General features: G+C 40.5%; 1 protein-coding gene across 3 annotated transcripts in view; it reads right to left on the reverse strand.

The window, feature by feature from the left end:
- The window catches only part of sh3gl3a (SH3-domain GRB2-like 3a), a 52,561-nt gene extending 37,113 nt beyond the window's left edge, over positions 1-15,448 (reverse strand). For all 3 annotated transcript variants that reach the window (XM_031292737.2, XM_031292736.2, XM_031292735.2), the window contains exon 1: positions 15,244-15,448. In XM_031292737.2, the coding sequence (XP_031148597.1) occupies positions 15,244-15,288 (45 nt within the window). In that variant the 5' untranslated portion in view covers positions 15,289-15,448. The remainder of the gene's footprint in view (positions 1-15,243) is intronic.
- Positions 15,449-18,067: the final 2,619 nt, after the last annotated feature.

An 18,067-nucleotide genomic window follows, 5' to 3' on the forward strand; every position in this document is an offset into this window, starting at 1 on the left:
TAATAACATGTTGCTACTGCACGGAGAAGACAATGGACGTTGCGTGCGTGCACGCGACAGCACACACGTTCAGCACCCTGAGACACTTTAACCTTCATTTAACTGTATCACTGATAGGGAGTTTGGGTTTTAACCTTATATGCTGCTTGACTAAAAGCTTCAGTATGACGGCAGAACCCAAGGCGGTTGCATCTAACAATTTTTGTAACACAATCCAATTCAATAAACTTTATGTATCTATTAGGAACTTCATTAGTGCAGAACATCAGTGCGTACAATCCATATACCCAACGACACAACACAGTTCACATGTCGCGTGTACAGTTCACACGCTCAGCAACACAACACAATATAGCACACACATCACATATCAGCAGTCCAGCAGTCAGAAGGTAAACAAAATTAAAAAAGAATTCTGAAAGAAACAATCCATGTAGTTTTACACAGTGATTGTTTTCCAGTTGTGATTATATGATTTAAGCAGTTTTAAAGATTTATCAAAAGCTGTAGACACGCAGAAAAAGTGAAACTGTCGTAGGTTTTAGGAATTATTCGTGAATACAGTCATTTGAAGTTGACTCAGAGGAAGTGGAGTAGAGGACAGAGACATTGGGTAACTGCAGGTTTGTACTCCCATTTCTGTGTGTGACATGTCAGAAGTATTAGTCACACAGCTCCAGTGGGTTCCACCTGTACTGTGGACTTTGGCCAGTAAACTGAGCAGTGGGTCCGAAACAACAACAGTGACGTTATCAAGTCCCAGATAGAGGCAGGACAGATCGGGCCCTCAGCTAATCTCCAGGTCTCCTGCATGTGTCACCAGACTCACCACAGTGCCAGACCACAAGCACAAAATAATGCAGAAACGTACACCTCACATAGACAGTCACACTCAATTCATACAACTGATCTTTTTAGAATGACTGTTCATATCTTCAATGTAAGTATTATCCAATTTACAATATAAAGTGACCCGAAAAATGCAAGACGGTATACAGTATAAATTGGTATTGGTGCCGATTGGATTTGGATCGCGATTTTCATGTATTGTGATTCTAGAAGTATTGCGATTCGGTAGTATTGAGTGTCGCGATTTACTTTTCCTTCTTTGACAAAAGCAAAAGTAGAATAATACACTTCTAGTATGAACAGAACATATTTAGGTCAATCATTGATAAAAAAATGAAATATTGATTCTAGGGAAAAGAATCGATTTTAAAAACTGTAGCAAAAATAAAATCAACATACATGCGCTTTTAGATTTTCTGCCCTAAACCTAAAATAAACACATATTTGCTTATTTTTTTATACCTATGCTTTTAGTGGGCTATTTTAATTTCATTCTTTTGTCATATACACCATACCAATAAATACAAAAAAAAACCACTTAACGCAGCTGTCCATCTTTTGTTCATCCTTGGTCATATTTTTTAATTATTGCACAACAATTTTGATAAAGCAAAAAAAAAAAAAGTGCCAGACATTCTCTAGCTCCAGCGTCTCATGTGTGAGGAATTGCCACTTTTCTCCGTTTTCTATCGTTACTAAACTGACTATGTTTGGGTTTTGGACTGTTGGCTGGACAAATAAGACATCTTAACCCTTGTGTGTCTTCCATTCGACCATGCATCGTCCTCCTGGGTCAAAACCGAAAATCACATCTTCTAACGTTTTTCGTCTCTTTTGGCACTTTTTTCAATGTTTTTGGCACTTTGACGTTTAACGCGTCTTTTCACTACCATGTATAAACACCACTAACACCAACTCATTACTAGATTTACACTTATTTTTGGAATTCATGGTCAATAAACCTCATTTATAGGAATGTATAGCTTATTCTTGAGTTAAAAAGCAGAAATTATGATTTTTTTGGACTAATATTAAAGGAAGGATAATCACAGAATGGCATATATGTCAACGTTCAGTCGAGATACTGTTTCGAAAAATTTCGAATATTTTTTTCAAATGCTAAAAAATTGAACAAAACACACAATATTCAATGAAAGTATAGATATTTTGTTGTACTTGCGAAGCGCGTTGTATGGAATCATCCATGTTATTTTTGGGTAATCAAAATTAGGTAGTTAAAGGACAATTCCGGCGCAAATTGAACCTAGGGGTTACTAACATATGTGTACCGAGTCGAACGTTCCCTGGGACATGTTTTCATGCTAATCGAATGTGTCTCTAGCTTGAAACAAGCTACCGCAAACCGAGGGTTAGCTGCTAACGCTAGCTTTCAGGGCACAGGGTAAATCACTATTTGATACCACTAACAAGGCTCGAAATATCACCACACTTAAACGGTAGCATAATGAGGGCCCCTACATGCAAACTGAAGCATTGAGAACTTTGTAAGTGTACAGACATGAGCGGTCGAATCACGAACGCTGTGTTTGAGCTATGTTACTGGTTACTGGTTGCACGGCGTTCGTCGTTCGACTGGTCATGACTGTTATCCAAGATGGCGGCCGCATGCAAAGTTCTCAATGCTTCGGTTTGCATGTAGGTACCCTCATTATCGAGCTTTGTTAGTGGTATCAAATAGTGATTTACCCTGTGCTCCGAAAGCTAGCGTTAGCAGCTAACCCCCCGGTGTGCGGTAGCTTGTTTCAAGCTAGAGACACATTCGATTAGCATGAAAACAGATCCCAGAGAACGTTCGACTCGGTACACATATGTTATTAACCCCTAGGTTAATTTTGCGCTGGAATTGTCCTTTAAAAAGAAACCCATGTTTCTGATATAGACATTTAGAAAACGGATCAAATTTGACCCAATTACAACACAAGGGTTAAGATGTCAACTAGGTCTCTGGTAAAAAGGTGGTGGTCATTTCTTTTGGGTATTTTCTAACATTTCAAACACTAAAAGATTGATTGGTGAATCCAAAAACTACCCAAACAGATTAACAGATAATGAAAATAGCTGGAGTAGTTGCAGCCCTAACTTAAAGTCCCCACCCACAGAAAACAGCAGCAGTTTCCTGGATTCTCTCAGCCAACCAGTGTTGACTTAGAGGGCGAGGAAGAATGCACACTTCGAAAAATTCACGTTGGTTTATCTAAAAAGGTCAGCGATTGTATTCCCCCTCCATTCCCCTTGCTCCTTTTTCCAATAACAGTGGAGAAAAAAAAATCAGATATGGTTGAAATAAACAGGAAGCGACAGTGTTTCCCTTCCCAGTTATCTATTGCTGGTTCAGAAAGATTTCTACATCTCTCAGCCCCGGTCTCTACATTTCCCCTTCAGGAAGCTGGTGAAAATACCAAACAGTATTTTCGACATAGATGACAAAGGCTACACCTAGTTCTAAAAACTGTTTGTTTGGCGGTGGGTGATTAGTGTGTTTTGGACAGTCTGGTTGTTATTTTCAGAAAGTTTCTCCCTGTGTTTCCAGTAGCAGGAAACTACTGTGGGTGAGGTAAATGTTAGAAAAGCTCTGAATTGTTTTACAGCCGGGGCTTTGGCTGCTCATCACTGCATTACTCAGAGAACAACAGGGAGATCAAAGCGGTACCAGGGAAAAAATCATGTACAGTAAATATGTAAATATATGAAATCACTGCCCACAAAAGGAAACACCTGTATTTCATTTTAGGGCTGCAAATGACGACTATTTTCACTGTTGATTAATCTGTCGAGTATTTTCTGGATGAATGGATTAGTTGTTTGGTCTCTAAAATGTCAGAAAAGCGTGAAAAATGTGGATCGGTGTTTCCCAAAGCCCAAAGATGACGTCCTCAAATGTCTTGTTTTGTCCACAACTCAAAGACATTCAGTTTACTGTCACAGAGGAGGGAAGAAACTAGAACATATTCACATTTAACAAGCTGACAGACATTTTTTGACTTTTTTCCATTCAAAAATGACTCAAAGGGATCAATCGATTAGCAAAACAGTTGGCGATTAATTGATTAGTTGACAACTAATCGGTTAATCGACTAATCTTTGCAGCTCTTTGTGAGAGTGGAGAACGTCCCTGTGTAAGAGACCTGCCCTCCATGCCATCTCCTGAAAACAGGGCTGTGAAAGAGAGACTGCATGTCTAGTTCAATGCACAATCACACTGATCAAACTGTGGAGGGGGCTCACACACCGCAACCATGCGGTGTACAGACTGACACACAAACAGGAAGTGGCAGGTTGACATTTAGCTCACACAGCAGTGACTTCGCGAGATGAATAATGACATCCATATTCTCCTGCGTATAAGCCCAGATGGCCAACATGAGATTTCCTCGCTGCTGGGAGGCAACAGGACTCTGATACTCTGAATCAGATAATATATGTCTGATGTGTGGCCTGATCCATGATTCACCCCGATGCTGCTCTAAGGTCATTACCAATGCCAGCACTCTCTATACAGTTAGATAACTGATAGTATTTAGTCTGGGAATTTCTATATCCATCGAGACATTAGCTGTGTTGGTAAACCGTTCCTTATCGCGGATATAGTGCACTATATAGTGTGTTCGCCATCTTGTAGTGGTGTTCCAATTCTCCTCGGTTAATTTCATTCACTATACAGTGTTTCCCATACATAGGTTCTACTTGGGCGCACCGCCCAGGTATATTGAGACCCTCCCAGGTAGATAACATCCGAATTACATTTTTTCAACTAGGGGTGTAAGAAAAAATCGATACACTTATTTGCGATATTTTATTTTGCAATAATGTATCGATTTTCAAAAAGGCAATATCAATTATTTTTTTATTTTTTTTTTAAACGTTCAAAAATATTCATGTAAGACAGTGGTTGACGTTTATGTTGTGTTTAAACCCCCTTCTGCTAGATGGCTATGCTGAGACACCACTAGTGTCTTTGCCTAACAGTGCCTAGCAGTGCCTGACTTTTTGCTAGAAGCTAACAATGTAGCTATGGCTGAACTTTGACCTACTTTGGCATATAAACATTAGCTCACTAAGAACCTGGGAACCACAGTCCCAAACTGGCAGTTTGATTTTCTGTGTACTGAATTGTTTACCTAAAGTAAACTTCTTTGACTTTTATGTACATCATGTCCCAATATATTGCCTTACGCACAGTATCGAAATATATTGCAATATATTGAATCGTGACCCATGTATCGTGATACGTATCGTATCGCCAGATTCTTGCATATACACAGCCCTACAATCAACATGTATTTTTTTTTACAGCGCACAAAGACCAGTGGCCTCCACTGTATAAAACTGTATAGCAAATAGAGAGTGAGTGAGCAGTTTTGAACACAGCTTGTGTGTTTCTTTGGTTGGTTCTAATCAGAGGCAAGTGGAGGGAAGTTCTACTGAGGAGGGGGCAGGGTTTGGAGGAATTTCAGAAAAACATCTAACCAATATTATAATTGCAAATTAAATTGCAATCTGTAATTTTTTCTAAATTACTTACTAAATCCTTTATTTTCCAGTTACTTCCACTTTTCAGTTTATCAATCGCTGTTAAACTCAAGCCTTGTTGGAGCTGTGCAGGCTCAGTTGTGATGTCAGGCTACGGCCTATCTTTGTTGCTACGTAGTCATTACTAGGGACATAACCACGGCAATTCGCGACCATTGTTATTTGGTGGGAAAAATACGTTTTGGAATATTGGATTGTATGAGTTTGACGATCGACTTCACCAGAACTAAACAGAGGTATGTGCACTAGCTGAATTAGCACAAACTTTATGCATTTCTTTCACATCTACTGCAGTCATATTCACTGTGTTCACTCAGAAGGAATCAGTTCACATGGCTAGGCACTTGTAATGACATCTCAAACATGTTAAGAGGCTAAAAGCACGTTTAAAACCTGCCCCGTTTCAGCCGCCTGGGTGCGAGCTGTAGCAGGCGCATAACCAGGGGTGGACTGGGACCAAAAATCGGTCCTGGCATTTTGGCCCAGACCGGCCCACCACATAAGATCACAAATACCACCCGTCCTTGCGCTCCCCTGAATATGTATACCAACTCCTACTCCTTAAAACTACTAACGCCATGTAATGAGTAAGCAAGAATCAGTGAGAGTTGACATTTATTATTAATTAAATTTTTTTATTAATTAAATACTTCAAAAAAGTGCCATTTATTGATACAATAAAACGGTTTACTCCTCATGAATTATAAAACAAGCTATATATATATATCATTTCACGACTGAAGAGGCCCTGTGCTTTAATTTGAAGAGGTCTTTCATGAGTTTTTGTCTGCCAATGCAGATAGAAAAGCTACAATTCTCGTTAAGAAAGTTTGCATGATATGCAATGTTTATCTAGGCTACTTTAAGGACACAAATGCACAAGCTTAAGGTTTGATGAACCTTAAGGTGGTGTTCTGCTTATTATTAAGATGTAGGCTACTTTGGTGAATGAAAGGTAGACTAATATAGCCTAATAATAATAAAACGGTGAAAACATTATCTCAGACACACTTACAGTGCACTTGGCACTTAGCCAAACTAATGCAATCATACAGTATAGCATGCCTACTTCTTTTATTGTTGTAGTGTTATCATCAACAGTTTGTCCACCACTTGTTTTTGGCTCAGTTTTATCAAGGGGCAAAGTGTTTTAAGGGGAGTTCTGCTTACCGCAGGGCATACCCTCACTCCCTCATCTCTGTCCCTCTCCTCCTCACTCTGCATGTCGCTGCCGCCGACACCGACACCACCACCACCACCACCACCACCACCACTATCATCAGCCACGGGAGCTGATGAAGGTCCTGCTACCGCCGAAAACATGTCTGTCAATTTGACACATTTGGCAGCGTCTGCCTGAAGGGCCGGTTTCTTTTCTCACGCAGCTTCTCGGCACCTTTGTTTCATTTTCGCGTTTAGACTCGTCTTGCCTCCTATCTGTTTGTGTACTTCCCAGTTCTCCTGTCACTGACTGTGTGTTTATCTTTCGCGCCGCGCACCGTTACGGACTAGTCCATTTCATTGTGAGAGTAGGGGGTGTATGGAAAAACCTAGCCTATGTGATCTTTTTGACTAAAGTGTTTTGGGCCAGCCCAGTGTCAATTGAAAAATCAGTGGGCCGCTGATCTAGTCCTACCACTTTTATAAAAAATTTAATTAAAAAAGCACGTCGGCCCACCGGGAAAGTGCCCGGTACGCCAGATGGCCAGTCCGCCCTTGAGCATAACTCGGTGTACGAGCAACACAAACAACAGAGCTATGTGTTGAAATCGACCGGAATTCCCCTTAAGCTTCCGTCTAGGCATGTCCCGATCAGCCTTTTTGGCCCCCCGATCCGGTTTTTCAAACATTGAATTTCTGCCGATACAGAGTCCCGATCCGATACTTATAGCTCTTAGATAACAGAGCTGCACACCGGTTTTTTGTTTACAAAAATAACAAATACATATACTAATCTAATACTAATACATTTAACTTAGTGAAGCTAGAATTTTTGTAAAACTAGGGTTTGGGTATTGTTTGGGTTTTTTACGATACCGGTGCGAAAACGATACTTTTAAAACTTTTTTAGCGCTAGCATGCTAGCGCCAGCATGCTAACGGTTAGCCCCCTAGGCCCCTCGTTTCGGCTAGTGACGTAGAAAGCCGTGCAGATTTTGACCAGCTCACCCGGAGACTGAAGGCAGGACACATTTAGAAACCCGTATCTCACTCTAAACAGCATGGATGGGTTTTTTTTCAAAGTTTGTATGCGTGTGGAAGCACCAGAGACACAAAATAACACCCCAAATCCCAGAAAAAGTGTTTTTTTTCATAATATGGGCACTTTAAAAAGCTTTCCAGGGGCTCAAAGTGCAAAATACCTCACTTTCTTGGCAGGCTTTCATTTTTAAATATCTGCAGGAAGTGTGTACTTTCACTGTCGGCAACTCTACAGCAATCCCAACCGAAACCTAGTAGAAGCAATGCAAACATGAACAGCAGTTCTCTATTAAAGAGAAAGTGAAAGCAGCAGAGCGGTGAGTATGACATGACTCTGTTGTTGTACCGATAGACTAGTGCTGTGGAAATGTACATTATGCTGAATTTATGATGTGAATAGAGTTAATTCCACAATTATATAAGGGTTCTTTTTTTTTTTTTTTTTTTAAATACGAACACAAACAGAAAGTTACCAATTTTGCCCACATTTATGAAGATATTCCATTAGTGGTATCAGTAGTACAGTATAAGAGTGTATGAGTGTTATAGAGCCTCTGACGTCCTATGACACTTTTTTATGGACACCCTGCAGCCAATCAGAATCGAGCATTCACCCATACCATGGTATAATATTTAATACTATTCAAATAGAATCATGTCAAATTGTATTTTTGGGGTTATAGTGGTACCTGTATTCTTATTTCTGTTTATGCTTTTTTCTAATGTTCATGCCTATAGTTTTCTATTGAAGGGGACATAACAACCGTTTTTAATGTATGCACTTTGGGTTTACCTGTAATGAAAGGTGCTATAAAAATAAAAATTGCTGTGGCCGGGTTAGATCAGTTGGCAGAGCAGGCGCACATATAGGCTACAGAGGTTTACTCCTCAACGCAGCGGCCGCGGGTTCGACTCCGACCTGCGGCCCTTTGCTGCATGTCATTCCCCCTCTCTCTCCCCTTTCATGTCTCCATCGGTCCTGTGGAATTAAAGGCCTAAAATGCCCCTAAAAATACAATAAAAATTTCCACTGAAGTTGTAAATTGGAGCACATGGTCTGTCTGGATGTCTACTGTCACACACAGGGAGCTGGAATCGTTAGGTGACTAATTATCATGTCATCTTTGTATCCGATAAGACAGGCCCTGGCCTGTAGCCTGCCAGGGTTGGCCAACAGCAAGGTGTGAAAAAGAAATTGAACGTGCAGAAATGTAATATTTAACTAAACACCAGCTCTTGGGAAAATAAGGCTTTGTTTTCACAGGGAAAGGCTAACCAGAGCTACTTAAAAGGTAATAAACCCAGTAGCTGAGGAGTTAGTTAGTTACACAGTAACTCCAATGAAACTCTCCCCTCTCCCTGCCCCCACAATGCATCAGCGCTAGATACAAAGGTGAGTGTGTATCTCGGTTACGATCAGAACAATGTTTCAAAGAAGGCATCAGGATTGTTTACGTTTATGTCATGTGGTAATGTTAAAGAAATTACTATCAGCTGATGTATATCCACATCAAAACTCCCAAATATCGGTATAGTATTGGACTCAAGAATCCAGTAATGATCAGGCTATAACACACTAGGGCTGGGTGTTGTTCAAAGAATGGCGATAACGGTACCCATACCAGTACTGTGACTTAAATACCGGTTTCTAAACAATACTTTTTTTGATACCAATTTTATAAAAACACAAATGAATTACAACATTACGGCGAATTACGTTTTTTTTTAGTTTAAGCTCCTACTATGTGAGCCGTCTCTGTGTAACGTAGAGTTTTTCGTGCGTGTCTCTACGACGTGTAACGTTAGACAGCCAATCACAAGCACTATTAGATCTTCGTAGAAGCATGCTGCATGCTTATTGGCTCACTGACCCTGATGAGATCTACTCCTTAGTAGACATGGGCCGGTTACCGGTTTCAAGGTATACCACGGTTCGAAAAAGTCACGCTTTTAAAACCACTAACATTTTCTGTCATACTGTTGTACAGTTGTATGAGCGGTTTTTTTTTAATGAGTCTTAAAGGACAGGAAGTGCACTTTAGAAATCCTTCTCCCTGCCAGTGTGCCAGTGTGTTTCAAAATAAAAGACATTGACATTTAAAAATGAAAACATTTTAAATCTGTAAATGCAATACCGCAATACCGTGAAACCGTGATATTTTCACGGTTATGATACCGTCAGAATCTCATACCGGCCCATGCCTACTCCTTAGGTATTGAAAAATGGCTATTAAATGACGAGGCATTTTCCGATACTTTCAATTCGGTTGGTGCCTAAAAAGTATTGAATTCGTTACCCAGCCCTATAAAACACACAATAAAGTTGCAAGCCATAAACCCCATAACCATGAGCTGAAAGAGGGGCTGAAGGGTTTCTTAAAGCTAAAAATGAAAATATAAATATTTATTATAGTCCCTTAAAGACCCGACTTGGCTGAACCTGACCGGTACTGTCAAATTTAAAGGTCCCATGGCATGAAAATTTCACTTTATGAGGTTTTTTAACATTAATATGCATTCCCCCAGCCTGCCTATGGTCCCCCAGTGGCTAAAAATGGCGATAGGTGTAAACCGAGCCCTGGGTATCCTGCTCTGCCTTTGAGAAAATGAAAGCTCAGATGGGCCGATTTGGAATCTTCTCCTTATGATGTCATAAGGGGAAAGGTTACCCCCCCCCCCCCCTTTCTCCTCCTCAATAGCATTTAAAGCTACAGACACAGAAATGGCACATCCTAAGGAAAGCTCATTGTGGGACTGGCTCTAGTGGCTGTAATTCTGCACCAAGGCTGAATTTCGGGAAAGAGACTTCAGATACAGTATTAGGGGACCACTAAGGCCTATATAAAAGAGACTTCAGATACAGTATTAGGGGACCACTAAGGTCTATATAAAAGAGACTTCAGATACAGTATTAGGGGACCACTAAGGCCTATATAAAAGAGACATCAGATACAGTATTAGGGGACCACTAAGGCCTTTATAAAAGCATCCAAAGAGCACCATGTCATGGGACCTTTAAGACTCGTATGGCACCCAGCTCAAGACAAGGCTATATTTGTGCTTTTTTCCATCCAGTACTGATCGTTAGCTCACCGAGCTAATGCAACCCATTGGCTACACTCTTTCTATTGCTGCAAAGAAACATAGCATAAATGAACTTAATAGCTGGCGAGGTTTCGGTTCTAGCCTGTGATCAGGCAATTGGTGTGACATACTGAGAAGCCATCTTTGGAGACTGTTTGCACCAATCACCAACTTCCACATAAAATAAGGCAACATTACATAACATTCTTTCACATTTCCGTTACTGTAGGGGTGTGAATCTCCATCTCCACTGGTCTCACGATTCGATTGCGATTATCCTGTCAACGATTCAAATCGATTCGACATCGCGATGCGTCAACTCCTCAAGATTATTACATATTGCTACACATGGTTTTCATCAACAAATTCAAGCAGTCAGATATATACACTTCCCATATAACTTCCCTTTTTTAATTGTATCTGCTCTTAAAAAAGACTGAACACAGCAGGCAACAGACAGGAAAATCAACAAGTAACATCAGTAGGCAATAATCGATTATGGTCTGTCGCTGCATCCGTGCAGAATCGTCTAGATCGGCATTGCGATGCATCGATGCAATGATTCGTTTCAACACCCCTACATTACTGTGTGGTAATGTTGCCTTATTTGATGTGGAAGTTGGTGCAAACAAACAGTCACCTCCTATAAAAGATGGCTCCTCAGTATTTAACGCCTGACATTTGCCTGACGATGGTCTAGTACCATAACGTTGCCAGCTATTCAATTTATCTTTGCAAGGTAGACAGCGTGCGGGAGTTTCTTAGCAACTTTTGACCTACTCGTCCCTCTCCGAGAACCCTGTTTTACGTTATGGATGTGCATAATACTTTTCTGCACACCCTTTCTATTCCCACTGAGCAATGCACATAGATGCATCTTATTGGTACAGTCAGAGAGAGAGAGAGAGAGAGAGAGAGAGAGAGAGAGAGAGAGAGAGAGATGATAATAACGAAACTGAAACCCAGCAAAAGCTTAAAGCTCTACACGTAGAGCTGGGCGATACGGAAAAAATCTAATATCACGATATTGTTGACCAAATACCTCCATATCAATATTGCGGCGATATTGTAGGGTTGGCAATTGGTGCTTACAAAAAAATATTTACATAATGAGATTTTTGATAAATAATCATCATTAATGTCTATATAATAACTAAGTGGGTAAAGGCAAATAATAGAAAAGCTTGAACAGTCTGGTAAATTCAAAAAATGACATCACTTTACTGTAATCCAGCCGTTAAAACCAGGGACAGATAACACTTGTGTCATATCACGATATTACGATATCCAAAATCTAAGACGATATCCAGTCTCATATCACGATATCGATATAATATCGATATATTGCCCAGCCCTATCTACACAACAAACAATCCCACCTCAACCTGAAACACAATACTTTGTTGTCGGGTGGCAGAACCCCTGTATGCCCGATGGCCAAATGCATCAGCAGGCGACATGTAGGCTATGATTAGGGAGCACCTAACAAATAAACAACGAGCCTGTGAGAGGAAAACCCCATGCCAAGCTCCAGTTTTAATCCAATCCATTTCCACCTGGCTCGCTTACTTTACCCACAAAAGGTTCCTTTTCTCAATCATTGAAAGCCACTGCTCGTCTAGATGAACAGATGATCCATCAGGCAGCATTTGTTTCCATTAACATGTTATCTAAATGTTGGAACTGGTTCACAGTTACTCCCAGCTGCCCACCATGGTTATATACCAAGTCTTTTTGGTGGCAGGAGGCTGTGGGAATAACATGCCAATCGGGTAACGTTAAAGTTCATTTCAGAGTAGCGGATGCATGCCCAGATTACAGCATATTAACAACCTCTGTGTGAAATCGTTGTTATAAGAAGGCCTGTTTGGGTCAATGTTTCCGATGGCTCCATATCATTCCTCCTGCCTTTGATTTACACGGCATTGCGGACAGACGTGACAAGTTGGATTATTGCTATCAGTATCGGTTTTTGGCACGGGCGAAGCGGGCAGCCGCCTGGGGCGGCGTTTTTTCATGACACATTGGGGAGGCACGAGCACTTAAAAATGAAAGGTTGATAATAAATAACAGTGATTTAATAGTGATAAAGGGATGGTGCACTCCCAGGCAGTTGTATCCGCGCTAACGGCTCCTATAGTGGTCTTTGCTCCAGTCTGGCAACGGACACCCTGCGATGCCATCCAGCTCTGCGGCTCGGCGCGCTATTTAGGATTCACAAGGAAGCTCATGCACGGGGTGTGTGTGTGTGTGTGTGTGTGTGTCCTACCAAAGCAGAGAATTAGCTCCACACATAGTTCATTATAGGCTAAGTCTTAAATATATTTGGAATATCCATTTTACTCTCAGATGTGTCCAGTTTGGGACGTCGCATAGCATTACTGTATGTGCTGGGGTACATTTTTTACTAAAGACCCAAACCACAGCCTGATCAATCTTCTTCCTCCAAAAACACATCAATGAGCAACATCTTGTTAAAAACACATCAATGAGCAGCATGTCTATAGGAAGTGATTAGCTAGTAGTACACAGGTCATACTGTACATACTACAGGTAGCTACAGTGCATGTAAATATGTAAGTCAAGGTGCATTCATTTAATACTAAAATCAATTCTTTAACCCCCAGGCTGCCAACATCCTATACGCATGTTAAAGGTCCCATGACATGGTGCTTTTTGGATGCTTTTATATGGACCTTAGTGGTCCCCTAATACTGTATCTGAATTATCTTTCCCGAAATTCAGCCTTGGTGCAGAATTACAGCCACTAGAGCCAGTCCCACAATGAGCTTTTTTTCATGTGTGGGCCAAATTCTCTGGGCGGGCAAAGCAGAGAAAGGGGAGGTAACCTTTCCCCTTATGACCTCATAAGGAGGAGATTCCAGATCGGCCCATCTGAGCTTTCATTTTCTCAAAGGCAGAGCAGGATACCCAGGGCTCGGTTTACACCTATCGCCATTTCTAGCCACTGGGGGACCATAGGCAGGCTGGGGGAACGCATATTAATGTTAACTTCATAAAGTGAAATTTCCATGCCATGGGACCTTTAAAGATTGACGTTTTCAGTAGAAATAAATGGGCCTAGGAATGTTGGAAAGTATTAAGAGACAGTTTTGGAGCTTTGGTTTTTTCATATAATTTGATGACAACAAATGTTATAATAAAATATCTTTTGGGGGGGGGGCGCTCGAAGGGGGTCTCGCCCAGGGTGTAATTCAATGTAGAACCGCCACTGATTGCTATTCTGCAGAAGACACCTCCGCTACTTTTGATTCCTGCATTACGATTCATAAAAAAAGCAGTCAAAACAGACCCTTGGATAGTAAGACATATGCTGTTACATCTGGACAAACCTAATGCTCACTAGCTAACAGAATCCTAACAGCTAGTGTAATACCCTCGTTATATAGTAAAACTAGGCTTAAGTATGGTCTCTCACATGTAAACGTTAAAGACTAGAGATGTTCCGATACCGATACCAGTATCGGTATTGCCTCCGATACTGCCTAAAATGCTGGTATCGGTATCGGGAAGTACTGGAGTTTATGCACCGATCCGATACCACGTAATAAAGCCCTAAAGAAATTTTTATGTTCTTTTTCCGTTATAACTGACTGTCAAACTGGATAAAAAAAGAAAGTTCTGTGGCATTCATTGTTTGTGTTTGTTCATGTTTCACAAAGAGTTTAACCTGAGCCAGACCGTACAACAAAGATAGAAATCATATCACATCCATACAGGGATAGTAGTATACAGTTGTTAAAACATAATAAAATATATGACACACTGGTATCGGATCAGTACTTGGTATCCCGATACGCAAGTTCAGGTATCGGAATCGGGGAAGCAAAAAATGGTATCGGACCATCTCTATTAAAGACTCAGAATCGGTTATCTCTCCTATAGAGATAATGTCACGCCAAACTACGGCAGAAAATGTTAAGTTTTATAACGCAGCTAGGTAAAATATTATATTTATTAAATATTATTATATATTTTTTAATATTCAATAAACAAAGATTTAAAAAAAACATTTTTTTACAGCTTTTCCTGACAGTATGATATCACCTTTTTCCGCCACTGATACTAGCTTGGAAACAACGGCAACACGATCTAACATTTGAAATTGTATTAAAGTGTTAGTGTTTTGCGAGGTGAATAATTTATACGTCAATAACATTGCCGAAATATCCATGAGATTTGAGTGTTTCGTAAACGCTCTTAAATTACCCCTAACAACGCATGTGTGTTTGCCTATATGCGAGAATACGTTTAAATTTCGGATTTTTCAACGGAGTTTGGTGTGACGTTGTCTTCGTACAAAACGAAATTATCTGTATAAAAAGTAACGTTAACGGTACACAGGTAGCTTAAAATGCCTCGAAACAGTGTCTGATTTTGCACCACAATCCACCACAGTTACATGTAAGAATATAAAGTTTGCTACTTTTAATGTTTTCTAATCACCTGAAGCCCGATTCCGTTTACCCGTTAGCAGCAAACAAGGTCCACATCCAATACAATTGTTATGAACGAGCAATAACAGGCGGCTCCATACCTGACTGGCTTTGTGGAACTGTTTTTTCAGTCCGGCCACAGACATCTTCGATAGACGTGTTAGGCTTCACCTCTGGAGAAAATGTTCCGTAAAACACTGAATAAAACTGGGAAAATGTACGTTGAAGACAGAGCCAGCCAGGCGACTCCACAACACTACACTCATCAGTCACTACCGTTCAAGATTGCAGCAAGACCTGAGGTGAGTCAAGCTCAGACAGCGAAGGCTGACTTAACCGGATGTTGTTTTGTTGTCTTACAAAATAAAAGTGTTAATTTTGAACCTTTTTTCGCCGCGATTTGACGCTTTTTATTTGTTTACTTTTATTGCCTTTCATACAAAATGAACAACGTAAATAGTGTCCATAAGGGAGAATTTTTTTTACTGTCACAACTTAAGTTTCTCACAGTATTCTTAAGACAATGGATTTAGTTGTGTGACATTGTGATGTGGTTTTTGTAACTCCACTTTAAAAAAACAACTTTTTATTCATCTCAGACGGTTGAATTCTTAAAGTAGTGTTGGGATTTTTCATTACATATGTCCTCCACTAAATTACTAGTCGGGGCATCCACTTTCTGCTCACAGGAGCCTAGGCCTACTCCAGAAAAAACCTTGAATGCCTTGATAGAAGGTCCAAAGGCCTTTTATCGTATACATATGGGCTACAAAGCCAAGGTGTGTTAAATATCCTCTTAGTCTTCTCTTATAAAATGTTTTGATTCTTTAGCCTAATTTATCAAGTGTAGGAGGAAGGCCTATATACACGTTGTGTTCCAAATTATTATGCAAATAATATTTTTCACTGATTTTCCTAAATAGTCGATGCAAATGACAGTCAGTATAATTTTCAAGTCACCAACCATTAGGGTATAAGTCAAATTTAATTGAACAAACCACATAATGAAAACAGTATTTTTTTTTTATATTTAAAAATTAAAAACTCAAAATGCACTGTTCCAAATTATTATGCACAACAGAGTTTCAAAGCATTTTATAGGTTGGAAAGAACTGAAAATGGTCATTTGCTGAATTTGCAGCATTAGGAGGTCATATTTACTGAAATCAAAAGCTATTTCAATCACACATCTTAACAGGACAAGTTACATGTTAACATAGGACCCCTTCTTTGATATCACCTTCACAATTCTTGCATCCATTGAACTTGTGAGTGTATGGAGAGTTTCTGCTTGAATTTCTTTGCAGGATGTCAGAATAGCCCCCCAGAGCTGCTGTTTTGATGCAAACTGCCTCCCACCCTCATAGATCTTTTGCTTACGGATGCTCCAAAGGTTCTCAATAGGGTTGAGGTCAGGGGAGGATGGGGGCCACACCATGAGTTTCTCTCCTTACAAGCAGAAACAGTTGCAGTGGACCCAGAAATACATGAAGACTACTTTTCAAACAGTCTTGTTTACTGAGTGTCGTGCAACCCTGGATGGTCCAGATGGATGGAGTAGTGGATGGTTGGTGGATGGCCACCATGTCCCAATAAGGCTGCGACGTCAGCAAGGAGGTGGCGGAGTCATGTTTTGGTCCGAAATCATGGGGAGAGAGCTGGTAGGCCCCTTTAGGGTCCCTGAAGGTGTGAAAATGACCTCGGCAAAGTATGTCGAGTTTATGACTGACCACTTTCTTCCATGGTACAAAAAGAAGAACCGTGCCTTGCTGTTTTGATGCAAACTGCCTCCCACCCTCATAGATCTTTTGCTTGAGGATGCTCCAAAGGTTCTCAATAGGGTTGAGGTCAGGGGAGGATGGGGGCCACACCATGAGTTTCTCTCCTTTTATGCCCATAGCAGCCTATGACACAGAGGTATTCTTTGCAGCATGAGATGGTGCATTGTCATGCGTGAAAATGATTTTGCTACGGAAGGCACGGTTCTTCTTTTTGTACTATGGAAGAAAGTGGTCAGTCATAAACTCGACATACTTTGCCGAGGTCATTTTCACACCTTCAGGGACCCTAAAGGGGCCTGCCAGCTCTCTCCCCATGATTTCGGACCAAAACATGACTCCGCCACCTCCTTGCTGACATCGCAGCCTTATTGGGACATGGTGGCCATCCACCAACCATCCACTACTCCATCCATCTGGACCATCCAGGGTTGCACGACACTCATCAGTAAACAAGACTGTTTGAAAATTAGTCTTCATGTATTTCTGGGCCCACTGCAAGGAGAGAAACTCATGGTGTGGCCCCCATCCTCCCCTGACCTCAACCCTAATGAGAACCTTTGGAGCATCCTCAAGCAAAAGATCTATGAGGGTGGGAGGCAGTTTGCATCAAAACAGCAGCTCTGGGGGGCTATTCTGACATCCTGCAATGAAATTCAAGCAAAAACTCTCCATACACTCACAAGTTCAATGGATGCAAGAATTGTGAAGGTGCTATCAAAGAAGGGGTCCTATGTTAACATGTAACTTGTCCTGTTAAGATGTGTTTGATTGAAATAGCTTTTGATTTCAGTAAATATGACCTCCTAATGCTGCAAATTCAGCAAATGACCATTTTCAGTTCTTTACAACCTATAAAATGCTTTGAAACTCTGTTGTGCATAATAATTTGGAACAGTGCATTTTAAGTTTTTTTCATTTTTAAATATAAAAAAAAAAAAAATACTGTTTTCATTATGTGGTTTGTTCAATTAAATTCGACTTATACCCTAACGGTTGGTGACTTGAAAATTATACTGACTGTCATTTGCATCGACTATTTAGGAAAATCAGTGAAAAATATAATTTGCATCATAATTTGGAACACAGTGTATTCTTCATTCCACTGCAGAACAGCCTATTATCTTTCACTGACAGTTAGACCATC

This window comes from Sander lucioperca, chromosome 3 (assembly GCF_008315115.2).
Source record: "Sander lucioperca isolate FBNREF2018 chromosome 3, SLUC_FBN_1.2, whole genome shotgun sequence".
NCBI lineage: Eukaryota > Metazoa > Chordata > Actinopteri > Perciformes > Percidae > Sander > Sander lucioperca.